The sequence below is a fragment of the Alternaria viburni genome (assembly GCF_023758015.1).
Source record: "Alternaria viburni strain BMP 2772 chromosome Unknown scaffold_39, whole genome shotgun sequence".
Lineage (NCBI taxonomy): Eukaryota > Fungi > Ascomycota > Dothideomycetes > Pleosporales > Pleosporaceae > Alternaria > Alternaria viburni.
The window spans coordinates 53,053-80,540 of record NW_026055808.1 but is presented as its reverse complement, the minus strand read 5'-3'; the positions used below and the strand labels follow the sequence as shown (position 1 = coordinate 80,540).

Genomic DNA, 27,488 nt, shown 5'->3' with positions numbered 1-27,488 from the left:
TTTTCTCCTTCGCCTCTTTTTCATAGTAACAGATTCCGATGCCTTATTCTGGACCGATCTCTACAGCACGTGAGATGGTGCGCCATAGCGTCTCATTGGTCAGGAGAGCATTCCCGGACGAAGCTTGCTGTCGGCCTTTTGTACCGAGCTTTCGATCAAATTCGATCTTGGTCGCAAATGCGATCTGTTCTAATATTCCAAGGCGAGGAACCCGTGGCGTCCCCGACCGGTTTATCTGTGCAACAGGAAGTGGCGAACCGCTGCAGATGTGTACAGGTTGGCGAAGCGCAACTCCAGAGCGCGAGGCGAGCCCAACAACACGGCCTGCTGAACACGCTCACGCATCCGACGTTGCCTAGGCTCCACCGGCTCCACAAGCGACTTTGGCATTTCTGAGCACCGGGGATCTCGCCCACTACATCGACATTCACGGTATGGATCACTCGGAGCGATGGCAAAGCATTGCACCAGCCTCAGATGAGCCGGGGCAGCGACGCGCAGCCTCAGACCGGCGGAAGAAGCGACAGGCTGTTGCCGTGGCGTGCGTGCAGTGCCGAAATGGGAAGGCCAAGGTACGTAGGACCGAGTTACACGCAATAGCAATGCCCTGGACCATCCCAAGGTATTTCGCTCAGCTATCAGGCACTATGCCATGCTACAGCCCTGCGAGGCACTGAAGGATACTTCCAAGTACTCAAGGCCCATGCATCCCTGATTTGCGCTCTTCTATAGGTACTCACATCATGTGACACTACCTGTACGTAGGCCTTTTGCAGCTTTCATTGGCCCCGCGGACTGTGCTGATTGCTTATTCGCAGTGTGACGGCACCAGACCCCGATGCAATCGATGCAAGGAGAACGACCTATCATGTCAATACGACGTCGCCGAAGGTGTCTCGCGAGCCGAGCGGATGAAGATTATGAAGAGAGACAGCATGACTGGCGAGCTGGATGACCTGAAGCGCATTGTTACCTCGCTACGCTCCGGGACCGACGACCAGGCCGCCGCTGTCCTCGCTCGATTAAGGCTCGGTGAAGCACCTGAAGAGGTCGCAAAGACCCTCCCAATGACAGTATCCCCGGCGGTATCCGGCCAACCCCCCAGGTATGCATCACTCGACAGCTTCCTCTGGCTACAACAAGTTTATAACTCTGGTTCAGCTTACTGGCTCAGGAGTCCACGGACACCTCTGGAAGCGGTATGAGCCACGAATCGGCATTTGACACGAGTAAAGGCGCCTCACAGTTTCGAAAAGGCTCCAATATCTCCATGGCATCACCCACCAGCCAGAACAGAGGCTGGTCACCGTCAGCACCTTCATCAACATTTGCGTCGGGTAAGGGAAAACAAGCAGCAACGGCAGATGGAGCGAACGATCATCCCTTCCTAGTTCCGCTGTTTGATCGAGAGGACTATCTCCTAACAAGGGACGAGGCTGGGGAAGAGAGTGAAGAGGAAGATAGGCTTCAGGAAAGCCAGATTGACCCACGACTTTTGCAGCAAGGAACGAGCTTCGACGGAGTCGGGAACGCCGCACCATCATCGAAACCATCTCGGAGCCAACGGCCCTCACCACACAGACAAAACACGATACGCTCGGCATACCCTACGCATCTCACTGGTCGACAACCGATCGTGAACACCATCAGGATACACCCAAATCTCAACCTCCGCAACCTCTTCGGCAACATGCCATTCTCCAGTAGCATCCGAAGTAACCACTATCCGGGCGACATTCAAGAGACGCAAATCACCAACCTGTTCCTACCCACATGGTCCATGTTACCCATAAACACAATACCGGACCCGGGTTCATTAAAACGCGCATTCCCTGGTATCTACGAACAAGCGACAACCCTCATGAACATGGGCATACCCGCCGACCAAATCATCGAAACCCACCCCAACATCGCCGCACTCTGGGACGAAGACGTATACAACAACTCCGGCATACTCACCAAATGGGCAGTCGGCATGGTGCACGGCGTATACATGAAGGGTAACATCTCACCGGGCCTTCCCCCCAAGGAAATACGTCATCGCTAACAAACCCCCCACAGGTAACACCTTCTCCTGCTTCGGCTCCATGTACCTCTTCTGGTACCTAATGCGCTGGATGATCTCCCCCAGCCCAGAAACCTACAACGCAATCCCCGAATGGTTCCGCCCTACCCCCAACCAACTCTTCATGCCGCACATCAACATCGTCGACTTCATCGTCTGGCCCGCTTTCCGCGAACTCGTTACCCAGATCCCTGCTATGCAGGAGCGCATGGAGTGGCTCATGGATATGAGTTTGAACATCCAGTGCGACTGGAGCTTTGCGACGGACCAGGCGCTGTGTAGCAATGAAGAGACGGGCCAGGTGGATCTGTGCGATGCCGCGAGGGATGTGGTCAGGGAGTTGGCGAGTTGGAGCCTGGGACCGAGTTTCAGGGGGTATGTTAGTAATGCGGATAGTTATGTGAGGATTAGGACGGAGGGGTATTGAAGAAATTCGTGGTGTTGGACGGGAAGATCGAGAGAGATCGACACGAATTACGTTATGCAGAAGGGTTGGCGACGGTAGGACGAATTGGCCCTGAATCGCTAAGCACGGCACGGCTGCGGGGCAGTTTTTTTTTTTCGCGATCGAGTGTGCCGCGGAGATGTCCGCGGAGATGAATGCTGTAGTGGGACGGGCCGGAACCTTGGCAACCCGATGGGCGAATGGGGCGGACCACTTGTTGTTGTTAATAGCGAAGCATATTACACGGAGTTGCTTTTAGTGAAATGGTCGCGTTGAATGAGAAGCTTATGGGGCGACCCGGCGACGATATACGGAGTACGATAGACGAAGAATCGAGGGATTGAAGTGCACTCTGCTCTTTATTTGTTGGCTTCTGTGTGGTCGGGATGTGCTGCGTCTCTTGTGCTATATGCTGTGTCATGTATTCTGTACTTAAGTCCACGGCAGTTTGCGTGAGAATCAAGGCTTATGACGTGCTCACTGACACGAAATTGTCACCGAGGAACTCACTCGTATATTATCGCAACGCTCGAGTTCCAAATGAATGTAATGTATTGAGCATACCAGTATTCGTAACCATCGTGTCGCGTTCAGCGTCATGAAAACGTACCCGTCGTGCGCGAATGTGCGCGCTTAGCACCACATGCGAGTACCGTGTCGTGAAAGTAAGGAAAAGAAAATAAGGAAAGACAAGGCACTTTTCCTCCACCGACCATTACCATTGCCATGAAGCATAATTCATCAGCAAACCAGATCGCCACCCATTACCACACTAACCTCTGACCATTACCATCATGCTCATACTCATCGTAGCAACCGTTTGGAAAACACACTGGCATGCCACAGGCGGCAAAACCCTGTACACAACTCTCTTCCAGTATCTCTTACACAAACTCGGCATTATCGTCGTATCATGATCATCGTATCATCAGTGTGGTACAACATCTCGAGTCCTCAGACGACCCAGGGGATGAGACCGTCCCGGTGGTACTTGATGCGGAGGTCCTATAGAGGTCAGTATTTGTGTCGTATTCCTTTCTTACAATTGAGACTTACCTTGTCCATCAACATGTCCTTGACGGCGTTGATCTGCTGCATGTCCAGCGTTGCGAGCTCCTTCTGAGCTGGCGCAACCATGTCCGGGTGGGTTCTACTAGCGACCTTGCGGTAGGCGAGGTTGATACCGATGGAGCTGATCCTCCAGTTCTGAATACCGAGCATGTTGTAGGCGAGCATGTTGACCGGGGGCAGGAGGTTGGCTAAGGAAGAAGCACGATCACGGCGAGGACGAAGAGCGCGTGTGGACAGCGGAGGGGGTGGGCCGACCGAGGCGGTGGGACCGAGGGGCGTGGAAGGAGGACCAAGTGGAGTCGTGGGAGGAGTCTCAATGTAAGGCTCGTAGTTCTCAGTGTTCTCCCAGAGAGGGTCGGCAGGCGAGAAGCGGAATGGGGTGTCGGGAAGGCGGGGAGACGGCGAGGGCGTTGAAGCAGTAGAGAAGGTCCTGTCGCGGAGCGGAGTGCGTAAGCTGTTGGTCTTGGACCGCTTGGGTGTCTGAATGGGCCTCGCGACGTCGTTGGCTGCCTCGGTGTCGACGAAGATGGTGAAATCGGGCTTGCGCTTCTTGCTTGGCTTTGTACTCGACTTCTTGGCAACGGGTGCGGAAAGGACAGTGGGTCGAACCGTGAAAGGTGGACGAAGTGCGGAGACTTGAGAACGAGTACGAGGTAGTGGAGGCGCGAGGTTGCCGTTGTTGATGGGGTCTTGACCCTCGATAGAAGGAAGCGGTGTTGCCGCCGCGATCGCGAAGAAATAGTTGTTGACAGAGTCCGACATCTTGACAAGCTCACTGTAGAGCTATAAACCACTGAAGCTCCCACCAAAGCAAAACGCTGAACGCTAAACAGAACAGAACGGTAAAAAAAAAAGAGGGACTTACCTAGAAAACGTAGAACAGAACGGTTGACTCGTCGTCTCCGGAACAGAAGCGAGGGAGTGGCCGAAGAAAGGGAAGACGACTACGGGAACAGCGGCCTTTATAAAGAATGACAAGAAGATGAACGAATACTTCGAAGCTGAATGAGAGTCGTAAGAAGAGAGTATAATCGGAGGTGACCGCGAAGACGAATTTGAACAGGCAGGGTGGGCGCTCGGGCACCGGACCCGAACTCCCGTGGTGAAGCCGACAAGACGCTTACAAAAGCTCACAACGCGTAAAAACGCGTAAAAGGCGCGTATAGGATGTTTCAAAAGCGTTTGTACATCCCTTAAACGGACTTCAGCGCGTCAGAAACAGACGCAGATGACGTACTGATAATCTCGATGCACTGAATGTTGTCTTAATGAGGGAGGAGTCGTAAGGTTCGATGACTCAAAGGGTCAGCTGTGACCATGAGTATGAGGAGATGATGTCTTTCTTTGCGGTACAAGGGTCTCCTGATCAGCTGGAATGTGGGCCGCTTCCTATTCCAGATGTGTAGTACGTTCCTAGGACATGCTACCCAAAGTGAAAGGAAGCCATCTGGCAGTTGTTCGTTGACGAATAACCTGTAATCATTGAGACATCAAGTATGATTACCAATTCGCACTCGGTTCTATGTAGAAGAGGATGTTGTGTCGTTGGTATTGGATGAGTTGTAACTGGCTCGCGATATGCCGATTGCCGCGAACCAGAGGATGGCTACCAAGATATTGCATCGCCAACAATAGACGCACACAACGAGTACCCGATATATGCTGCGAAGCTGTCCATAGCTCAAGGCCGATCAGAGCAGGGCATTCCTTAGTCCAGATGTAATTAGACGTAAGACCTTCGGATGTTTGATGCAGAGTTGACGGATGAGGCAACAGGTGCGATGACAAGAAGGCCGTCGTCCAGTATTGCTGGCGAAATTAACTTGATCGGGATTTGACTCGGGAACGACCATGAAGATCAATTCGTACTATGTGAAAGCCTACGTTGAGCGTTAGCGATGTGTTTAGATCTTGTGCGTGTAGGCTTGAGAAAGAATGACCGAAAGATTGCGAGTATCAGAGATCCGGAGAGATGATGTATCGAGAGGTTAATGATGCGCAGTGGACGAAAGATGGGGGGCGTTGAGTAGAAGAAGACCGTAGCCGGTAGTCTGGTCCTCTATGGTCTCTTACCGTTACCTGTATTCTAATTGAAGTCGACGACCGACGACTTACTGCGACAGATCTCTTTGCTAGGCAAACACCAGTGAAGTTCGTATATATAATAGCAACACCGACAAGCGGTGATGATCGGGCCTCGCATGGCACATCAGGCGTACCTTTTGAAACCACCCAGTGGATACAGAGTAATAAAGAAAGGTGAGTGTTGAGTTCGCTGTGTGTGGATTAGGTATCGAAGTTGTTTATGAAGTATTGTTATCGACGTTTGAAGATGAACCAGAAGAAGGCGGCATGACATGTCCTTGTGGATATGAAGTAAAGTCGGCAAACGATTGTCCTTCCAAGTGCCTTACTTGCAGATGCTCAGTCAAGGTCAGGCGGGGGCTTTCCAGAAGCCCGGTGACTGTTTGTCAAGGTCTGTAAAGTAAGAGATATGTCAGTCAGTGAGTAAACAAACCCACATACGCGAAGAAGTTGCTCTTCATGATGCATCGGCATACCTAGTCCGGAGATGTTCGCAGAAGCACCTGCCGATAGGAGATCGATCTAAGGGGGTTGTGTACCTCCAGGCTACGGTGTAGTCTTGCAAACGACTCATTGGAGCCCAACCATCTCCATGTCGTGGATGATGTACGCGAGAGGCGTGCGAAAAAAGGAGCGCAATTCGTGTCGTTCCTTCGCCGTGATGACTAGATAAAGTCACTGGTGAATGTTCATGTGCATCAGCGGCGGAAGTGAAAAGAAGGTGATTGTTGTTGGAAGGCGCGTTGAAGATCGGACGAAAGCATCGGTGCTTCGGCACTTCGGCCCGACCTCCGGGATGGCAGTCGCGATGAAACATCGCAACATCACGCCCTGACGACGTCACGACACCGCTTCTGATACGTATCTCAGTCGATACCTGCGATGTCACCCATCGTCCCATTGATCCCAATTGATGCTCTACTAACCTAGTACACTAACGTTGTAGCTTCCGTAACAGGAAGTGCCGCGGCTGCTGATGCGGGGAAGAAGCTACTCGCTGCTGAGCCGCTGAGCTCGAGTAAGCGTCAACGAGGCATTACGCGTCCCAATTCTATCATCTCACCCTTTCGACTGAATCTTAGGCCATTCAGCATATTCGTTGGGAAAATCTTCCACGCAAACATGGCTCTTGCTCCGGCTCCGACGCGTCTACGCCAGATTGCACTTGTCGCGAAGGATATCGAACGCGCGAAGCAGCAGCTTGTAGGGCGACGATATGAAGGTCGACACACCGAAAACTGACAGAGATGCCAGACATACGTTCTAGGAACAGAAGTCGTCTTCGAGGATCCAGCTGTCGAGCAATGGGGGTTGAAGAACTTCCTCAGTACGTTCATCGTCTCTTCCCAGCTCCAGCGACTAACATGACTGCAGTACCAATCGGCGGCGACTTCATCGAGGTGGTCTCGCCCATTAAGCCAGGGACGACTGCCGGACGGCTGATCGAGAAGCGCGGTGACGGCGGATACATGATCATCATGCAGACCGAAGACGCGAAGAAGCGATGCGAATACATCGAAGCGAAGAGACTGTCGAGAGTCATCTTTGAGCATAGTTACGCGGATTCGGTGTGCATTCAGTACCATCCAAAGGGCATCAAGGGTACGCTAGGCACCTACCAATTACAAAATTATATGGCTAACGAGGTGACAGGTGGCATGATGCCAGAACTCGATTCCCACGTACCAGGTCCGAAGAATCCTACGCCAGTTCAGACCCGCTTCTCCCCATGGCACGCCTGCGGTTCAGACATCGACCGCTATAGGGCCGGCATGGAGCGGACCGAACACCTTACGCTAGAGGGCTGTGTACTGCGCTTGCAGCCCGGCGACCTTGGCCACGAAGCGGCCGCACGGGAGTGGGAAGCGATATTTGGCGTCGTGCGAAGTCGTGACCTGCTGGCCTTCACAAACGCCAGGCTGGGTTTCATACCAGGGAGACAAGGGCATCCAGAGGGCCTTGTGTCGATCACGATCGGCGTCAAGGGCCAGGATAAATATGATGCAATACTGGAGAGGGCCCGACAGGCGGGCGTTCGTGGGAACGACGGGATCGACATGTGCGGTGTCAAGTGGTACCTTGCCCTGACAGGTCACAGTGCAACTAAGGGGAAGCTGTAGCTCCATGCACCATCACATCGCACAAATTCTGGCCAGAACCCGTTTCACGTTGCTGACTGCATGCAGCGTGCGATACGCTTTGACACTGCGTTGAGCGTGCCACGTACGAAGCCAAGATCTTATCCGAAGACTGTTGAGATAGCCGTAAGCGCCGCCTTCGAGCGTTACGGAGTCGGTACCCCTCCCCCACCGACGTCATCCGTCGAACAAGATGAATTACCTGTCCTTCGCCAGCATGTTTACGAAGGACGCGTCTCGACCTTCGTTCGAGCATTGTTTCATGTTCAAAGAATTTTCATGAGCGAAGCCACGACGCCAAGTTGGCTGGCGTGCGCAGGACAGCAGTTGATGGAGATTACACGCTCCACCCACACCACCCAAGAAGCTTTGGTAAGAGTCCCCCAGCCTGGGCGCAAAGAGCTTCCCATAACACCAAACAGCTGCGCGCATTCTGAAAATTTGCCACTATCCTTCGCTGCTCCGCCTCCCGCTTGCGATCACGATAGGTCCACAGGTGCCTCTGTCGCGGTCTGTGCACTGCACACCCCGCTCGCGGTGACGCCAGGCACTCCCGCGCTCGCGATGGGGACGCGTCTACGCCAATATGGATTATTCCATTACTCCATGCTGCAGTTGCCGTGCGTTTGCAGCGCGGCGAGCGGAAATGAGATCTGAGGCGCAAAAAGCTTCTATGCTTCCATGCTTGGTGGTTGCCTTGCTGTGCACCGCCTCGACTTGAAGTATACTAGCCTGAGTGGCTTACGCTCTTGGTACCACCACGTTCTCATACGACAATTCCCTGTGACGTACAAATCGCGTTTTCCCCAGTTGCTGAATTGCTAAGCTCCCTGCATGGCTGCGCACTCGCCCCTCTACGAGATACCAACGCGCGACTTCAGAAAGGCCGTCCTCATTGCTCCACCTTACGAGGCCATCCTGGTCGCGATCTAAGATCCAAAGCCCTCGGCATCCTTCCGGCATCCTTCCCCTAGCTAGCCCTACGAATTCTCCCCTCATACATCAGTCCCCGCACGGGGCATCGGCTAGCCTTCTTGTGACGATAATGCAGCGTGGGAGGACGAGCAAAGGAGCAATTACACACTTGCGGGCTGGAGGCGCACCACATTGGCTGCCGTTGGGAAGCTCTTCGTTCACGGCTTCGCAGCACCTCTCCATGCATAAAGTCTGCTGTCCCAGCCCTCCTTCGGACGTTTGTTTCACCCCACCGATGATGCGCCTCGACCAGATCGCATTGGACCAAACCGCAATACATACCTTCACACCCTCCGCTGACCACCTTGGGTGGTTCACCCACCTTTCGTCCCACCTCATACAGGACTAGAGGGAGGGCAACACCTCAGCATGTCGCCGCCGATATACCCCAACGATGATGAACGCCTCGAGCATCCCTTGCGCTCCTACATGGGCGCAGGCAAGTCGGCATACAACCTCACTGGCGTAGGGTCGCGTTGTGTCACGGCACCTCCTCCTAATCCTTGGTCGCAGCATGGCTTTCATGTAAGCCATTCTCTGCTTCGTTGCGCGTCTATGACTGACCCCCCTACCAGCTCGATAACACTCCGCCTTCCCAACATCAAGCCAACGACATCCCTCCTACCGTACACGCGCACGCGAACTGTAGCCACGGCCTATCGCTGCAACCCACAGAAGGCTCGGCCAGTCCTGGACATGGTCAGCAGCTGGTCGATACAAACGCACCTGGGCATCTCATCTCTTCCACGCCTGCGTCGCCACCATCGTCCCCTGATGAGGTTCGGTGCAGACAGTGCGATGTGCCATTCACTGGTGACGACATGACGAACAACCTCGCACGACACATACGGACCCAACATCCATCGGCCAACGAGAGCCCTTTGATGTGCAAGAAGTGCAAGGTCGTGTGTACTCGCAATGATGCTCTGTTGAAGCACGAGCGCAAGTGCCAGCCGGGCCTACACGCCGATCCCGTCAAGAGAAAGAAGAACAAAACGGACACTGCTACGACTCCCTCACGCAGAGCCAACAAGAGCTCTACACCTCGTCGCCGACCAGCCAAGAGGCCTACCCCTACCAAGCTCGGCTCGGCACCGCAGACCCCTCAAAACCATGCACCTGCAGCACATCCAACCCAGGCCTCGTATACTCTACCCGACATACAGCAAGTATCAGGTGAGGGTTCACTCGCACACGACTTTTTCAATATCAGGGGCGCTGGAAATGGGCTTTCGATACCATCCCAATCGTACGATCCTGCAGCAGGCGAGGACCAAGCCTTTCAGGAACTTCATAATGATCTTCAGCAAGCCGTAGAAGCGGCACCACTCCACCAAAATGTGTGGCCCTTCCAATTCGGCCAACAGAATCTTGCGCCATACAATGCCGTCCGACGGGAAGGCTGGCCATCGCCTCAGCATTTGTATCCTCTTCGCCCTGCCCATGGTTTCGGGCACCCACTTTCGCCAGTAAATGTAAGCGGCAATCTTGGGTTGACGGATCTGAGTACCCTACAGAGCAACCAACCGTTCGACACCGCCTCTTCATCGTACTTTCCTTCGACACACCTATACACCGGACCTACCTCCATACACGGCTCAGTGGATCCAACCCATCAAAGCCCTCTAGCGTCGCCTTTCTCTTTCTATTCACCATTGCTACCTTCCGCAGCATCACCTTACAACATGCATCAGGACATTCCGTCTGCGCAAGGATCATTGTCCGGGTATCATCACCAGGCTCTTCCGAGGTCTGATGAAAGCTTTGTTCACAGTCAAGAGGATAACGTCTCATTCCTGGATCTGTTCCCATGGTCTCCACCTCCTGGCGAAGATCTAGGGCAGCAAAATCAGAGCGGTCACTAAGCAACGTTTCGTACTACTCTATTCAAAAAACCGAACAGATGCTTTGCAGTCTACATCGGTATTAAAAGGAAAGTTCATGACATCACGAAGGCAATGTAGACTCTTAGGTTCGGTGGCAGGTGTTCATTTTTAGCCCGAAGAGGGTCTTGTATTCTTTTTCGCATCACTTCATTTCATAGACTTCACCTCTTCTTGTATATATTACTTGCTCGATACCCCATCATCAATACATTCTTGCAATCTCAACTCCACATCACCATCTAGCGGCCTTCCAAGTCCACGCATCACATGCTACACTACACCACACTCATAACCCCACCATGCACCAAAAACGACTCAAGATGCTCCCGATCCGGCACAAACAACCCAAACTTGCAATACCAATCCTCGGCCAACTCCAACAGAATCTCCTTGTTGAAGTACGCAGTGTTGAAGAACGTCTTATCTGGCTTCTAGACCCTGACATCGCGGCGCTGTTCCTTAAACCTGGAGACTAACTTAGGACTATGCGCTTTGTCGTCGTTGTGTGAGGAGGAGAAGGAGGAGGTAGAGGAGGAGGTGGAGGAGGAGGAGGAGGAGGTGGAGGACCTAGGTGTAGCACACCAGATCTATCGGATACGCCAGGACTCCAGTTCTGTCCAGAAGAGCGAGTAGATCATGTCGCGGCCAAGCTACATCATAAAGCCCCAACACAAGTACAGGCATCGGTCCAAAATCTGACGCATTGTACCGATTCCATTCCAAGAGGATGTCGAATAAGAGGCGCGAGATGTTGTAGACAGTGTGGTCACTGCGGGCGTGGGAGAAGGTGTGGGGGAAGTTGTGGCAACTGGCGACGTTGTAGAGGGACGAGAAACTGCAGGTGGCGTAGAAGACGACTTGGAGCTTAAAGGAGTTGGGGATATCATTGCTGACGAAATCCCCGTAGAAGAGCTGGAATTGGTAGCAACTTCAACGCAGTAGCTATGGCCAATTCGGTAGTTTCCGCATTCACTGGTAAGGGAGGGGTTCTATCATCTTATCAGTTCTTCTAAATCATCCAGTCCTTACGTATGTACTTTACTGACCCATGCAAACAGTTCTTCAGTCGTGATGAGGTAGAAATACGTGAGGATACAACAAGGAAGACTGTTGTCCAGGTTGTCGTGCCAGAACGTACACGCTGGATGCGCACCCGGGTCGACGATACCAGTTGGTATCTTGTTTCGGGGACTGATCCCCGTGCTGCGCGGGCAGGCGATGGTCATGTAGGGTGGTTCGGAGGATCGCGAGAGCATCTTGTTTGTGGAAGAGTTTGAGTTGTTTTCACCTTGTGTAGACGTGGTCTCTTTCTCAAGGTATGTGAGGGACGACGGGGTATCTTGACGAGCGATGGATTCATCCTTCCCTAAGTACGCGGCACAGCCCTAGAGCAGACACAAAACTTTCATTGGTGCACAGCCGATGTCTTCCAACCAAATTGGCTGTTGCCAGACAACAGTGTTGGTTTTAGATTACGGGTAAATTCCAGTCAAGAGAAAGGCTGCAGATATAAACAGAATCATGCCACGGGTTTCCAAATCGTTCTTCCCAGACGCTTTCGACATGCAATTACCCATCAGCCCAGTCGTATCGGGCCATGTCCGGTTAGGACACTCAGCTGCTATGTTCATCACAGACTCAGCCCATCTTGTTACTCTTGCATTGATGGGTAGCGCACAAGTTTTCGTAGGCTGTACAGCAGGGTTGAGAACCTGACATTCTTGGTCCGAATTGCCCTCGGACCGCTTCTGAACCCCAACAGACCCGATCGGCTTGGCGCAGCGTCCCTTTCTCGCGAGCGCTAAAGGCCCATAGTCTCCGTCTGGGTGGATTGGTAATAGCGCAAAGAAGCTCTCTCCCTTAAACTGCACTGTTTCGTTTGAACCAGTTGCCGAGATTCCAGTTGTATTGCCGCAAGCGTACGTTAGACCAAATGTGTAGCTCAAACGAAGAAGATCCATGGTGTTGTTCCATAACTGCGAGACTGGCTCAATTATGAGAAGTACATCAGGCGACATTTCTACGCCGATGGTATCGGGGCGGCTTTGACCTGAGGCAACGACGGTGGTTGATTCATAGCCCTTGACGGTGTTAATCGCATCAGTAATGTTCCAGCTCCAGAACAAAGTGTTTTGGCCGATGGCGGAGAAGTTGTGAACCGCGAAGATGACGGGTGCTGGGTAGTAGGGCTCGATCAAGGAGTAGTTCGGAGGGAAAACGAGGTCGAATTGTACTGTGGCCGGAGGATCTTCCGTTCGAAGCCCAGTACATGCGCCTAGGAGGCACAGCAAGATTGATAATTGTTGGGCATGGCGGCGCATGATCATGCGATAGCGGTTTCGTTGTTAGGAAGGCAAGGTCGGGAAAGCGAAGCAGAAGAATAGGAATATACAACATATATGGTCGTTGTCGTTCATGCCCTTATGCGCTTGGTTCGTGCCACCAACACAGGAGTATATTGCGTGCGCTTGGCGACACCGCACATGGGCGTCCGGGTAAAGAGCGTTGCTTAGCTTCCGTTGCGTCGTCTCGAAACACTCAAAACAACATCGAACGAGCCGTATGGCATACTTCAGCGGCACAACATCGAAGTGACGGCCTCAAGTGTGTAATCGTCAACACAGGCCTTGGATCCTGAATTTTGAGAGCGTGGGCTTGTTGCAGCACCTTGTCACAGCAACATACTGTGTTGACCAGCTGTGCAACGAGCAGGCTTTCTAATATACTTCCAACTTGTAGCCAGTAGTTTAGAAGAGAACTCTAGAAGCGCATGCTGGACACACCACAGCAGATGTGAACGCAGACCAACGTTCTATAATCGAAAGCGACCGAGATCATGATCGTACATACAAACCATGGATGTGTTCAAGCCCCTAGAAAATTTATCAGATGGAGCTGAGACTCAGGCCGTCAAGAACCCCACTGGTGATACTTCGGCTTCACATGTACACCGAGTTTGGTACGAGGGCAAGCGCTCGAGGCTGACACGAGAACATGGTGCGATGGGGAGAAAATAAGGACCGAGGCGACTCGGGGTAGACGGACTACTAACAGCTTCTGGCATGCGTAATTAGGTGACGACTTTCTCTCGTGTTGAAGGTGAACTTCGGAAACGCCAAGGACCAATGCAACTCGGGGTACATGAAGCACTAATAGCTTCTGGCAAGCGTGAGTAGATGGCGAGTTTCTCTCGTGTGTAGATGCTGAGCTTCATGCTTGAAACGGAGACGAGATGCGACGGATACTGAAGTTTGGCGGCATGTACTGCTTGTCGTCCGGTATGTGATTGAGAGTGTATATGCCGCCTTCAGTAAGCCATCATTCAGACGACCACCTTACGCACGAAAGACCCTAGCCTCCACCCTAAGGCTACATCTCCAAAAGAAGCATCGTCCAAAGGCCAAGTAGCGTCGTGTCAGAACCTGCTAGCACCGGGACCGGGTACGCCGACCAAACCTGCCAATTCCAGCGTCCGGCGCAATCCGAAGCGCTTCGTATAGATCGACAAGCGCATTCAGCCTATTTCGGGACACTTGTCGCGAAAGCTCGCCATTCTCCATCCCAAAGCAGAGCGAGTAGTCTCCGCAGACAGACCGCCTGAACAGCGCCGTCGCAACTCCGGTCGGCCAACCTACATAGGACGCCGCCCTGCCAGCCGAACCCAATTTCGAGGACGTGGCTGACCGCCGATCATCGGCGCTAACGACGTTCTAGCGCCTTGGCAGATATGCAGTCGCGTGGCTAGGGTGAAGTGGCGGTGATAAGCGGCTGGGCTGGGCAAGAGATCCTGTTTTGTAGCTCTCAGGCGTGCCGTTGGTGATGCGCTTGATGGGCGTCTCAATCGTGGTAAGCTGTACGATCGGCTGGGGGAGTATACCTCGTTCGGCAGGTGATACTGGCCCCGGGTGTCACAGCGTCGGAAGCCAAGCGCAGCAACTCGAAACAAGGCAACGTAATCTGGCGCAACAACGGGATATCAGCGTTGTGTGAATAATATTGATTGTGTGAACTGGAGACTCGTATTGGGGTATCATCGCGTCGGAAGACCCAGATCGAAAGTGCGACGGTAAAATGAATCGGGGCGAAAACCACCCAGCCCGAACTGAACCAAAACCGAAAACATGATAACAAATGATTGCCCATCCCATATCTGGAAAACGCCTTGGTAATGCAACGCTATGCTATGCGATAAGCCCTTTCCTCTTTCTTCGTAAACGTATTATGTTTGCTTTGCCAGTAGAGCAAGCCGTTGCTATTGTAGTATGACATTCTCTTCCTGCTGGTATACGACGCCACTCGTGTTCTGCGCGAAGATCTTTTGTATCGGAAGTGTGAGTGCGTTCATGATGTTCTCGCGGAAGTCCATCTTGACGTTGCTCTTCTCGAACCAGTAGTGGCGGATGAGCTTGCCCTGGCAGTTGCTGACTTCGACACCGGGGAAGCCATTGGCCTCTCCACACTCAAGCTCCTTGATGTATTGCTCGTAGTCGTAGCGGATGTACTCGCCGAAAGCGGATTGCTCGTGGAAGCGGGGTTGCTTCCATTGCGAGCAGTTTGCGTAGCGGGTGTCGTCGGGGCACTCGTGCCATGCCTTGAGAATGGGCAGGGTTTGCTCGTTGTTCTGGACAATCATGAAGCCGGTGTTGGTGTAGGTGCGGTTGAAGCGGTCGGAGTTGTACTGGGGCTCTTTCGCGCTCCAAGGGTCTTTGGCCATGACGAAGGAGTGGTGCGGCTTTACGTCCCAGTGGTTGAGCATCCATTCGACAGGGACGTGCAGGAAGCGGAAAGCGGCATCGGCGTCGAGGAAGATGATGAACTTGTAGTCCTTGATGTGGTTTGCAAGTGCAGATGGCTTGATCCAGGTAGCGTGTCGGTCTTCGAATTCGCGGGCTTGTACGAACTTGTAGTCGTAGCCGTGGACAAGCGCATACGTGTAGTGGTTGAAGATGCCGCCAGAAACGTGGTTGATGTTGCGCCAATCATATTCGCCCCGTTCGTACTCCTCAGTAGATTTGAGGGGACGGGTCTCCAGATCCAGAATCAGAACGTCGCTGCCTAGGTTCTTCTTGTAGCGCGGGTTCGGTGGCAACGTGATGTGGCTGCCATTTGGTTCGCGAATGAAGGGCTCAGTCGGTGACACCTTCAGGTTCTGGTACAGTAGCTTGATGACATCGCCAATGGTCGAGTCGGTCTGCGCGCTGGCTGCAGCTCTGTAGGGTCTGTTAGCTTCCGCCGGAAAAGCATTGATTAGGCCATGGCCCTTCCATCCCAAGAACCATGAATTGACAGCACGTACAAGTTAGACTGGCCATGTGGGAAAGTCACCCGGGGTGGACTCTGCCAAGCCATGAAGGCGAAGATGAATACCAGGACACAGCCAGCGCTCACCGAGAGCGCGAGCAACGGGCTCCGACCTCCAGTCGACGGTAGCATCATCTTGGGCGGCGTAGATCCAGGAACGAGGATAGATCCAAACGAGCGACGCGAGAGTGCAGACGGAGATGTTACGATGGCGATAGGGGGTGCAGCGTGCTGTGGCAGGGCGTCGGGGGATCAGCACATTTTAAAAGACGACAGACCCGCCAGCTCGTCAGCACCAGCCAAGACGCGCAGGAGGTGGCATGGGGCGCTGGGGGCCGGCGAGATTGCGCTTGGCAGGCCCTTCAGCCTTTTGCGGTGTCCCTGCAGCCAGACGCCCCCGAACCTGGATCCACTGGCGGTGCTAAAGTGGCTTCTGGATCCCGTCTTGGGGCGAATCAGATGCTGGCCCGCTGCTGAGCCGTGAATCTTTCCAAATGGTGTTGATGCACGGTTCCTGCCGCGCTGGTAAACGGCTGGCACGGCATCACAGTGCAGTTGGCGGTCATGTGCCGTTGTGGCTGACAGCGCATCAATATAGACAAAGTCGAAGCTGTTGATATTTTCCGAGGAACAGAGGACAACTGTTGTTGTACGTGTTGGGCTCGAGGCCATTTCCAGTGCGACCGGACGAGCGAAGATGGTGGCAAAGGGTCCAAATTGGGGCGACGCCTACCAGAAACTGGTAATCTCCCCGCCTGGCTACCCGCCCCACTCGACATCTCCATCCCGCCTCCTGACATCTTCGCTGTTCCCGATAAGCCAACGCCTCCTTTCCAACATGCAGAACCACCCCGCATCCGACGCCGCTGTCTGTTGCTGTCTGAAACGAACCTGTGTCCACTGCAGCGAAGGCCGTGTTTCCTGGGCGGTGCCACAATATGCGGCTGCTGACTGGGCGTTCCGCACTTCCGTGGAGCAATCAAACGTTCGACATTGTCAGCGTCAATGCAATAAGCTCGGTGATTACTACACCTATGGGGCTACGATGGATAGCCTAGGTATCATCACTGGCCTTGATCAGTGATCATCACTGGGGCCGCTGTCTATTTCCTACATTCTCGTCGTCAGCCTGCCGTGTGGTGTCGTCGACTTGTCAAACATCGAGTACGCGACACAACTCTGACTATCGGTAACTAGCTGCACGGGTGTTCTTAACTTAAAACTGACTTCGTGACGTTGCTTTATAGACCTGATGCGGCGTAGCCTGGTGCGCATTGTATGCATGCAAACGCCAACCGATACTCAGGTCTACAGGAACTGGATGCCTGATCTGCCACTCGGGTTTTACCCATCTTAGCGCAGTGCTTGAATGGACGTCAGAGAACTGATTTTCTTGTAGGGTCTTGTTATTGATGTTGTTTGGCTGTAGTTTTCCTTCGTCTTGCGTCCGCTTTCTCGCCCATTCTCTTTGAGACGAAGCAAACTTCTCTCTCCGCTCAGTATGTATATCGGGTTGCGCCACCACTTTCCTTCTCGATTCATTACACTATAAGCCATACAACTCGGTCACAGCTACCGTGAACAATGACAGAAGTAGGCCACCACCAAATCGAACAGTCGCCGGCTCATCCTTTGCCAACACAACCTCCCGCGCCGACCAAGTCTGATCCTATCGACACCAGCAGCCAACCAAGTGGGCATGAAGAGATCCGAGCTCCCCTTGCCGACGACAGACCCGGCCGCAAGGCACGACTCGAAAGAATCCCAGAAGACGACAATCCCGGCAAAGATGTCCCCACACGACTACGCATCGCTATGTTCACCGCAGTGGTAGTCTGGGTCATACTCGCGTGCTACGAGGGCATCTTATACATCCTCGGTGCTCATCCCATCACCGCCGCGCTCGCCACGGTCTTGATCTGTACTGCGATTACTTCGTTGTCACCCTCCTTCCTTGGCAGCTCCATCCGCCTCATATGCTACGCTATCGGCTCCCTAGCAACAGTCATTGAAACAGCGGTTCACGGGGGTTATGCCCATGGCTCAGAGAGTCACTCTAGATCCTCCTCACGCCAACGTAGTTCTGGCAGCTTATCACCAAAACCAAGGCCCGCGGTCCCAAAGAAGAGTAGTCGTGTTAAGAACATGGAGATCGGGTCTTTATTGGCACGTTCTACTGATTCCTAGTTTGTAGGAGAGGCAGCGAATGAAAGGCCGGTAGACGGGTACACCTCGGCTGAACGATCTTTGGGTTCTGCGCCACGATGGAATTACGCGGGCGGATGCGTGAAGTACATCAATAGCAGGCAAAGATAATTAGGTGCTGTAGTTCAGCGCAGAAGATCACATCGTATTCAGAATTGCAAAACACTCTTTAAGCATGTATCCACAATCCCCCAGCTGCTGCGACAACACAAGAGACAGGTATGGAACACGTCTTTAACTACCACAACTTGTTTGCTTGAGTCACGCGCCCACCGCATTAGACATTGTCGCACACAACAATCACTAACACTGCGTTTGTTCCTTTACCCATTTATTCCCACCCATACATCTAGTCACCCTTGCCGTTCCAACCCCACAACAGCACTATGACATCACCCAACGCAGAACCCAGCTTCAGCCCAGAATTCCTAGCAAGAGTCGCACAGATTCTGAACCCTTGCGCGGCAACGTTTACACCACAGACACAACTCAAGTCTTCCTCAGCTAACTCGTCGGATGGGCGGGAACGACCCATACGCCAACCCACGATCCCGCCTACAGCTGAAGACCTGCGAGAAGGCAAGGCGAAGAACTTCGTGTGGCCATCATCACAGTCGAAAGACGCTAAAGGATGAATATGATGAAACTCCAGATAAAGTATAACATAGATGTATCAACATAGTAAAACCCATCACATCTCCAATCACAACCACTTATACCCTCCCTCTCCACCCGTCTGATTACTAGTAGCACTAGCCATCTCCTCATACTTTCTCCTCACCTCCGCCATCATCTTCTCCCGCTTCTTCCTCGCCCTGTTCTTTTCTCTCACGCTTCGCACTACTTCTACGATGTCATCGACGCGACTCTTTGCTGTGGTGTATAGGCCAAAACAATCGCCTCCTCTACCGCCACTAACGCTGTGGGGTTTGCTATTCACCCTGGCAGGTACGGTGGGTGCACCTCCGCCAACATCAGCGGTCGCACGTCTGCGAAGCGCGATGAGTTCCTCGAAGGCCTCGTCTGGATCGCGCATCCTGTTCACAGTGATGTGATGCGTGGCTCTGCGCTGCGGTAGTGTGGGTGAAAGACGGATGTCTGAATCCTTTCGCAACTTGTGAGAGCTTTTTTGCGCAGGAAAGGTTTGCGCACGCCGTTGTTTAGTGACAGGCAGAGGCGGTGGCACACTTTCTCCAAGAGGAGGTGTACTTTTCCTGGGTAGCAATGGCTCTTCCAAGGTGATACTTCTGCCTCTCTTGCTGCTCTTCCGGGGTATGGGCGGAGTCTCATTCCGTGGTTCTGGTACTTGCGGCAGTGATACTGTCGTGTCTTTCGGGAAGAGACTCCATCGCAGCATGGATGCGCGTGCTGGTCTATCCTTACGACCGTGCTGGTGACTCATGCGCTTTGTGTAACTGCGACGATTGGCGAGGGGCTCTGGTGCGGTTCTGGGCTCGGCGAACGTCGTTACGATCTGGAGTGAGGGACGGCCGCCTAGCTCTAGCTTGTTGTACTTGTGCGTCGGCGGTAGGGCGCTACCACGAGGTGAAGGCTTGGGCTTGCTGGGTATACGCAGGGGTGGTGGCACGGCGGAACGTGTAGAGACTTCGTCTAGCACTTTCTGACGAGGTAGGCGTGGCGCTTTACCGGTTCCCATGATCTCGCTGAAGAGATCGGCGACGGTATCGCGCTTTGTAGCCTTCGACTTGACTTCGCTGTTGGCGTTCTCTGATGTTGCGTCGCTGGAGGTTACAGGACTGAATACGTCGACCCCGCTATCTTGTACACTCTCTCGGAGGGCTATGAAGCTTCGTGGGGGTGATGAGATTGACCTCAAAGCTGGATGTATTCGGCTGGCTGGTGACCTTCCCTCCCGAATTTCGCTTCCATCTACCGCCCTCATACTCTTCGGTGAGTATTCTTGCCTCAGCTTATCTTCACGTGCCAATGTCGGCTGAATGCAGTCGTTCAGCATCCACTCCTTCTCCAGAGCGGACAGAGTCTTCCTTGTCTCACTTATCGCGGATGAAGTGGACGAAGTCTTATGCGGCTCGTCCTTTGGTGGAACCGGTGGTGCAAAAGGGTTGCGCGCCGTAGAGCTTGTCGCCGTATCGCGCTTGACATCGCGGTCGTGAATTGGGATAGCAGCCGACTCTGATCTGCGGCGTGCCTGGGAGTGAAAGAAGTGAGCGAAGGGGTTCTCCGGCTGCGGCATGGTCGCGTCGTGGTGTGAGTCACGGGAATCGGGAAGGCGGGGTTTCTGAAGTCTGCATCGATCATTCCCCATGTCGCTGACCGCAGAGAGCTACGGTGGGGATGATGAAGGGAGAATACTAGTGCTGCGGAAAGCTGATTAGCAATGAGGGTGTAAGTTTATGGGAGTCATGCCCGATGACTCAGGTATGATGACATCGGCAGGCCGAAGTGAGATGGGATGGAAGGTATGTTTTCGATCGGTAATTTCTATAAAGAGACGTGGCGATTTTCGTGCCAGTATATCGTCGTGGAATGAAAGAAAAACGCCTTAATGCTGGTAATGGCGGCGCACGGGTATCCGATACATGTGAAAGACCAAGAAAACGCCGTTAACAAATGCTAACACTCGCTGGTGTAAAACGCGATGAGCACGCTTCGGTGCTGAAGATCGCTGTATGCTGAGTGCCGGATAAAGGAAAGATGCCATAACCGCAAATTGCACGCGACATGCTCGCTGCAATCATGCCTAATCATGGTTGTTGTACAACACGCACTGACATCATGGGAAGTCCACCATATCCTAGACCTAGTAGTAGTACCACGTAAGCCTCATTCCAGATGACCAAGATTGTGCCGAGTCAAAAGCAGCTCAGGCGCAAAGTTAGTCATGTATGAAATATCAGCATCATTGGCAACGTGATGAGCGGTCTCCTCCAGATTGCCAAATATCGCCTCCATATCATCTTGCGATATGTCTTCCATCTCTTCATCCTCATCATCGTCTTCGTCTTCATCGATTTCGATGTCGTACGGGTGTTTCGGTTCTTCCTGTTCCGCTGCCTGTGTTGAGGCCTCCCATTCTTCGATGTCGGCGCCAGAGAAGAACGATCCTTCATTCGGGTGCTCCATAGACCCTTCGTCGTCGGTAGTAGTATCGGAGTTGAGATCGAACGACGTCACCGAAAACATGTCCAGATCTTGGAATGGTGAACAAATCGAGGAAGGAAGAGAAGATGGCGTCCGGGGAGTGTAAGCATCGTCCGAGCAAGCGTTGGCCATGACTTCGTCATCGACACCTAAGGTGGTCAGATGAGAGCTTGAAGAAACGCCAGTGAGAGACCTTTCCATGCTGAGTGGGTCCATGATAGCATTGCTGCCACCCACGAACTGGAATCGAGTGCCGTATCGTACGTGAAGGTCTTGGGCGATACCGGGCGCAAACCAGACTTTGTGGAGATCGAGGCGCAAAACTTTTGCCACTCCAGAATCGAGCAGTCGTCGCAATGAAACCGTGATGGGATGGTTGGCGTGTAATACGGAGTCATCGACGCGTGAATTCGTAAGCCTTGATAAGGAGGATTGAATGCAAATTTCCAGGTCCTCGAAGGCTGCGCCGATAGTAGCTAGTGATGCTATGGTATCAGCGATCTTGCGCTCTCTTTCCGGATTCGTTCTCCCAATCGTGGCAGATACGTTGAGTCGACTTAGGAATCGAAGGTACCTATCGGCGATAGGAGGAAGCACGGTGGCGCTAGCGTTTATAGGCGACGACGGGGCGACGGTGCTGATGGGATTGTTCTTGTAGAAGTAAGAAGTAGACTCTAGATGCACCTGGTGTGAGACGGTGAAGAGTGCAAGAGAGTTGTGAGTTGGCTGCTGAGTATGACGATCGCGGAGAAGCTGATCGTATACCATGTTGCGCAACTCTGCCGGGAAGTCGTCAAATCTTGCCATGGCGGCTACAAGGGGGTTGAGTATTTGTCGCGGTCGATTAAAGTATGTGTGAGAAAGATGCAATCGGATCGGTGACTGGTGATGTCCTTTGACGATGTACCTGTTTCAGGTGGCGCGATGTGGGGTGGGTTTAGCCAACGCACGACAGGGGTGAAAGCATGCGCTAATCGGGAGCACTAGGATTCACCAGGTAGAATGCCGCGATCAGAGGGTGCAGTCGTTGAGGTACAATGTCGTGCGGAAGAAGCAGGTCGACTGTTGCTTTGTGTGGCGTGCGGGGTGCAGTCGTGCTTGACGCGACAGCGCGGGAGTTGAGCAGCTTTTATGTGCGTGGTGGCAGTGCGATGAGGTTGGAATCAGCGAGGACAGTGCGGCAGGTTGAGCTGTTATGCGGCTTCCGAAGACTGATCTACGCTAGCGTGCACACGTGAATGGCTTGGGGTCTGGCGGCTGCACAAAGCATTCAAGGGGCAGGTATACTCGCTAAGCCGCCTTTACCATGGAACGGGACTCTATATGTACTCCCCCCACCACACTTGATGACTCCACGGTTCCACGCAAATCGACATAATCTCAAATCGCAGCAGCCTGATAGGATGTGCCGCATGCCGCTGGCCTGTTCTGGAATGAAGGCCGTCAGGGCTGAACGCTTTCTTTACTACTATATATTGAATGCGGAGGTATGCGCTGCATGCTGCGTTGGGTTTGCAGCCTACATTAAGAGGAAAGCTTGCCAAGTAGATGACCTAACGTCAACGTAGGCATCATAGCGTCAGGTTTTTCTTCGAATGAAGTGTTGCCAGAATATTGCGATGCGCCAATCGGGAAGCGGGATATAGCAGGCGTATGAAAGGAGCATAGCACAGCCGCCCTTTCTGCCTTGAGGCTTCCTCGCTCTTGTCTGCTACCTGAATGGACGGCCCAACAAGGTGCGCTCCACACGGCGATTATCCAGCATGACTGGAAAGTCACCATCGCCGAATGTGTATTGAGGATGGTGGGGCCCGCCCTTTGGCGACCTCAGCGCCGAAGCAGCATGCATTCAGCATGATCTCCCGTAGCGATCTTGCGGCATTTACCAGCAACAACCGGCTTCCCACTACTCGAGCGATATATATCTGTCCGAATGCGCTCGTATGAGCTAGGTGTATGAGACCGATGCGTCAGCGGCAAGCGAAAAGGACTCGATCGTGCGTTCCCGGCGGCGGAGCTGGTAGCTAGCGGAACAGGAACAGGACAAGCGCGTGTCACCCGGTCAGGGTTTCACACCATACGCGCACACTGCCAGCGAAAGAGGAAGCAGGTGTCGTTGGCATATGGGCAGATCGCGATTGGGGACAAGGAGGATGAAGGCAACCATGGCACGCGTCGTGAGGTGACGTTTCGCGGTGCCCGCGTCAGGATATTCCGGCGCTAGCTTATCGATAAGATTCCACGTGACGTCGTCTTCGTCCACGCGTGCCCAGGTGTCTCAACACGCACCTGGTGATGCATCGTCCTTCAGCATCTCGATTGCCTCGTGTGACTCAAAAGCGGGCCGGCGCATGATCTAGCCGATTACCACGTCCCGCACACCATCTCCGATGTGACTCACGCCCTTACTCCCGAGGTCCCCTGACTGTTCAATCGCTGGTGGGTATGTTCAGCGACACGACGTCATCGACATGAGCCGTCAGTGCCACGCCGCAACTGTACAGACGATGTTGCGGAGTTTTAGCTATGTTGCATGTGCTGTCGGTAGGAAGCCGCTATCAGCTGCGGAGGTTTCACACAAGAGCAGCTCATAATACCTAGGTATACCTACGCCTGCATCGAAGAGCTAGATGGAAACGGTGCAAGGATCCGATGAAGGCCGTTGACTGCCAAAGTCTACTGTGAGCTATAGGCAATAGCGTCTCCTATCAATTCTCATCGGATATACGGGTCGTGTACCCTCTGGCTGGGCAAACACGGATCAAAAGAGCTAGAACCTTCTCCAGGGCAACAAGCTACTGAAGAGTGTTGAGCTTGTCGACATCTGGCCGCAACGAGAACCCATACGATATGGGGCACGATATACAAGATCGGGGACAGATCTGTTACGACGCACCTGCTGATGATAACGATCTCATTATGATACGTCACATAGGCTCGTCAATCGACACACTACCCCTCATGATAAGTAAGGGGGTTCACTGCTTTTGCGACCACCATTCACACATACAGCGGTTAAATCGCGACTTCGTCCTTCACTCATCGGCGAAGGTTCACGCCGTGATAGCGCTCGCGCCGCGGTTGACGCGATACTGCCAGCATTGGAACCTCCCCATCTATAAGAAGAGCCTGTACTACCTCTCTAAAGACAATCCATCACACCAGTCTGAAAGAGTTCACACCTCAATTGAGCAGAAAACTATCAGAACTTATTCCAGTAATAGACACCTACTATGCACTTCCTCACCCTCATCACCGCCTTCATGGCCACAACTGCCATCGCAGTCCCTACATCATCGGTCCTACGCCCCGATGTCACTGCAATTGACGCCGCAGTCGACGCAGCCGTCGCGGCCGAAGCCGCCGACGGAAAACCGCTCTTATGGTGCTACATCTGCGCACTCTGGTACGAGCAATGTCTCGATGTAAGTGACCTACAATCCGGAGTCTCCTAATTTACTTTCTAATCAACACTAGACACAAGCTACCCCCGATATCTGCAGGTGCTTGACAGCTTATTACGGCGACGGTAGATGTCGTACCACAGACTGTGGGTTTAGTTGCTAGAGAAAGGGGTGGGGAGGTTGTTGCCGGAGCATCGACTTCACATGGGTAGTTTCTTCATGTTGAGTATCACGCTTCCAGCGTATTGAGTCTAGAGAATGAACTTCTTCAAAAGATTGGCAAGCTTCTCCGGTTGCTCAAGTGCCAAGCTATGCCCACACTCCTCAAACACCTCCGAAATATGCACCTTTTCAGCAGCAGACTCCATCTGCTCCTTAACCAGCGGGCCGAAAAACCTGAAATTGTCAGCATCAAGCCGCATCAACACACTGCATCATCAGACTCACTCCGGCGCCCCAACAGTCATAACACAACACCTCAACTTCCCCCCCGTCAAAATTTCCTCCTCAACATCCACATTAACCCAATGCGCCCTATAACTCTCCAACACACCCCTCAGCCCCCCCGGCGCCTTCAAACACCCCACCCACTCATTCACAGCCACCTGATCCAGCGCACTAGGATTATAACACTCCGCCTTCATGAAATGCGTCCAGAACTCTTCTTCCTTCCCCTGAATCAACATCTCGGGTACATGCGGCAGCCAAAAAAAGGGAATATGCCAGTTCCACACGCCGGCTTGGTTATACTGCGCTGCGATGTTTTTGCGCGTGAAGAACGTTTGTTTGGTAAGGGCGTAGGAAAGTAGCATCTCGCAGAAGGAGAGGTGGGTCACGCGTTCGGGATATAGGCCTGCGAGGCAGAAGGCATATGTTGCGCCGCGGTCTTCGCCGTGGACGGAGAATTCCTCGTGTCCGAGTTGGGTCATGAGTTCGGCCATGTCTTTGGCGTTGGTGCGCCCATCGTAGCCTTCGCTTGCGGGGGGCTTATCGGTTGCGCCGAAACCGCGGAGGTCGGGGGCGATGATGGTGAACTTTTTGGTTAGTAGGGGTAAGATGCGGTACCAGTAGTAGTGTGTTTTGGGTGTGCCGTGGAGGAGGAGTAGGGGTGGGCCGGATCCGGATTTGATGTAGTGGAGGCGGATGCCGTTTACACGTGCCATGTGGTGGTGGACGGGCTTGCCATCGTGGTCGTGAATTTCAGGCATCGCGGAAAGGCTGCGGTCGTTCTGGATACGATCATATCGGGCCTGTTGGTCTTGTACTACGTTGCGCTGTTCCAGCAGTATGGTGTTGGTTCTACCCCACATTCAACGTCATGGTTCACCGATGCGTGAGCGGAGCCAATTCCGCCGTAGAAACAAAAGCAAGTCCGTTGGCATTCCACCTCCACAGGTTTGCATCGTACGGTAATTTGGACGTAAGACTTCGAGTAGTGTGAACCTCGCCATGTGCATAGTCACATCTACGTCTCTCGCGGAAGGTCAAGGAAAATTGACTCGTATCGCTTGTGAAGACTTCGCATTGTCAATACAGCTTGGGGTACCGCTCTTGGTTTCTATCTCTTATTTACAATTGTTTCGCCTCATGAGTCTGGAATGGCGGCAATGGCCTCAACTTCGATCAAGAAGTTACCCGGTAGCTTGCCGACCTCAACAGCCGTGCGGGCTGGCTTGGGAGTGGGCAGCATAGCAGCATACACCTCGTTCATCGCGCTGTAATCCGACATGTTGGCAAGGAAGACAGTGGTCTTCATAACGTAGTCCCATGATGTACCCGCTTCTTCGAGGATGACCGCAATGTTCTTGATGACTTGGGCCTGTATTGCGTAAGTATGAGTCCTTGATGAACTTGAACGCAACTCAAGTACCGTTTGAGCTTCAATGCCACCTGCTACAATCGATCCATTGAACGAAGGTACGGTTCCAGAGGTGTAGACTATGCCTTTAGATGTCCATGCACCGCTCGCTTGACAGTAATTAGCACGTAATCATCAGACATCGGCTGGTAGCATACAGAGAATGGGTCCTTGGGTACCAAGATAGGTAACAACTGGTTGCTCAGCGAGCTTTGGTGTTGGCTTGGCAACTACGGCACCAGTAACGGCGAGGAAAGTGGTGACGATGGAGGTGAAAGAGACCATGATGAATGGAGTATAGCGATTGAGTTCTGCGAGGGTATTGACAGAGGCACGAGTACGATGATGTGAGTATTCCGATATCGTTGGCCCTATACAGTCTTATAAGAGCTGGCAATGCTCGCGGATCATCATCTCCCGACTCTTTCGTGTTCGGTCAAGTCTGACCGCCCGCGTTGTACCGAATGCCATGGCTTCCAAGAGCTGCGAGTGTCCATGTACCAGGTAAAGCTCGTTGCCAATGTTACTCCGACATGCAGCCAGTATTGTTGGATTCCAGCCACGGCTGAGGATCCGCGATACAGTCAGACCCGTTTGTAATGGTTAACGGTCCACCGCCGGCTCCAAGGTACCGGAATGTCCACCAGGAACTGTACTACCTGCACTACACTCAGGTTGGCAGGGCCTCGCGCAACCGTTTCGGCGCCATCGTGGGGTTCAAAACCGCGTAGATATCCAGCACGCACTAGAAAAGGAAGGAGGATAGCACTTGTGGCGAGGTGGAGCAGAGGTCAGCTAAGCTATCGCGAGAAGGGCCGTCGAAGATGTAGTTCGCCTGGGCGCCGAGATATCTCTGCATTTGTATCCTGCGTTTAACGCGCACTGTGAAGCGCGCATTCGTCCTGACGTAACGTGAGATAAAGGCTGCAGGG

At 53.1% G+C, this 27,488-nt stretch overlaps 10 protein-coding genes across 10 annotated transcripts; 4 read left to right on the top strand and 6 right to left on the bottom strand.

The window, feature by feature from the left end:
- Positions 1-434: 434 nt before the first annotated feature.
- Positions 435-2,492, top strand: J4E79_011251 (uncharacterized protein; the record flags this gene model as incomplete). Its single annotated transcript, XM_049360082.1, has 4 exons — positions 435-572; positions 819-1,105; positions 1,162-2,000; positions 2,062-2,492. 4 exons carry the CDS (start codon positions 435-437, stop codon positions 2,490-2,492), a joined length of 1,695 nt encoding a protein of 564 aa, XP_049205440.1.
- Positions 2,493-3,464: 972 nt separating this feature from the next.
- Positions 3,465-4,343, bottom strand: J4E79_011250 (uncharacterized protein; the record flags this gene model as incomplete). Its single annotated transcript, XM_049360081.1, has 2 exons — positions 3,465-3,515; positions 3,567-4,343. The coding sequence occupies 2 exons, from the start codon at positions 4,341-4,343 to the stop codon at positions 3,465-3,467; spliced, it is 828 nt and encodes a 275-aa protein (XP_049205439.1).
- Positions 4,344-6,788: 2,445 nt separating this feature from the next.
- On the top strand, positions 6,789-7,786 carry J4E79_011249 (uncharacterized protein; the record flags this gene model as incomplete). Its single annotated transcript, XM_049360080.1, has 4 exons — positions 6,789-6,869; positions 6,921-6,993; positions 7,041-7,268; positions 7,320-7,786. 4 exons carry the CDS (start codon positions 6,789-6,791, stop codon positions 7,784-7,786), a joined length of 849 nt encoding a protein of 282 aa, XP_049205438.1.
- A 1,362-nt stretch (positions 7,787-9,148) lies between these two features.
- J4E79_011248 (uncharacterized protein) lies at positions 9,149-10,096 on the top strand (the record flags this gene model as incomplete). Its single annotated transcript, XM_049360079.1, has 3 exons — positions 9,149-9,244; positions 9,355-9,955; positions 9,993-10,096. 3 exons carry the CDS (start codon positions 9,149-9,151, stop codon positions 10,094-10,096), a joined length of 801 nt encoding a protein of 266 aa, XP_049205437.1.
- An 868-nt stretch (positions 10,097-10,964) lies between these two features.
- Positions 10,965-11,298, top strand: J4E79_011247 (uncharacterized protein; the record flags this gene model as incomplete). The annotated part of the gene is made up of 2 exons (XM_049360078.1): positions 10,965-11,063; positions 11,176-11,298. The coding sequence occupies 2 exons, from the start codon at positions 10,965-10,967 to the stop codon at positions 11,296-11,298; spliced, it is 222 nt and encodes a 73-aa protein (XP_049205436.1).
- A 3,619-nt stretch (positions 11,299-14,917) lies between these two features.
- Positions 14,918-16,101, bottom strand: J4E79_011246 (uncharacterized protein; the record flags this gene model as incomplete). The annotated part of the gene is made up of 2 exons (XM_049360077.1): positions 14,918-15,875; positions 15,962-16,101. 2 exons carry the CDS (start codon positions 16,099-16,101, stop codon positions 14,918-14,920), a joined length of 1,098 nt encoding a protein of 365 aa, XP_049205435.1.
- A 2,773-nt stretch (positions 16,102-18,874) lies between these two features.
- J4E79_011245 (uncharacterized protein) lies at positions 18,875-20,386 on the bottom strand (the record flags this gene model as incomplete). Its single annotated transcript, XM_049360076.1, has 1 exon — positions 18,875-20,386. The coding sequence occupies one exon, from the start codon at positions 20,384-20,386 to the stop codon at positions 18,875-18,877; it is 1,512 nt and encodes a 503-aa protein (XP_049205434.1).
- Positions 20,387-20,976: 590 nt separating this feature from the next.
- J4E79_011244 (uncharacterized protein) lies at positions 20,977-22,101 on the bottom strand (the record flags this gene model as incomplete). The annotated part of the gene is made up of 1 exon (XM_049360075.1): positions 20,977-22,101. One exon carries the CDS (start codon positions 22,099-22,101, stop codon positions 20,977-20,979), a length of 1,125 nt encoding a protein of 374 aa, XP_049205433.1.
- A 3,040-nt stretch (positions 22,102-25,141) lies between these two features.
- On the bottom strand, positions 25,142-25,906 carry J4E79_011243 (uncharacterized protein; the record flags this gene model as incomplete). The annotated part of the gene is made up of 1 exon (XM_049360074.1): positions 25,142-25,906. The coding sequence occupies one exon, from the start codon at positions 25,904-25,906 to the stop codon at positions 25,142-25,144; it is 765 nt and encodes a 254-aa protein (XP_049205432.1).
- Positions 25,907-26,283: 377 nt separating this feature from the next.
- J4E79_011242 (uncharacterized protein) lies at positions 26,284-26,841 on the bottom strand (the record flags this gene model as incomplete). The annotated part of the gene is made up of 3 exons (XM_049360073.1): positions 26,284-26,517; positions 26,569-26,666; positions 26,715-26,841. 3 exons carry the CDS (start codon positions 26,839-26,841, stop codon positions 26,284-26,286), a joined length of 459 nt encoding a protein of 152 aa, XP_049205431.1.
- Between the last annotated feature and the right edge of the window lie 647 nt (positions 26,842-27,488).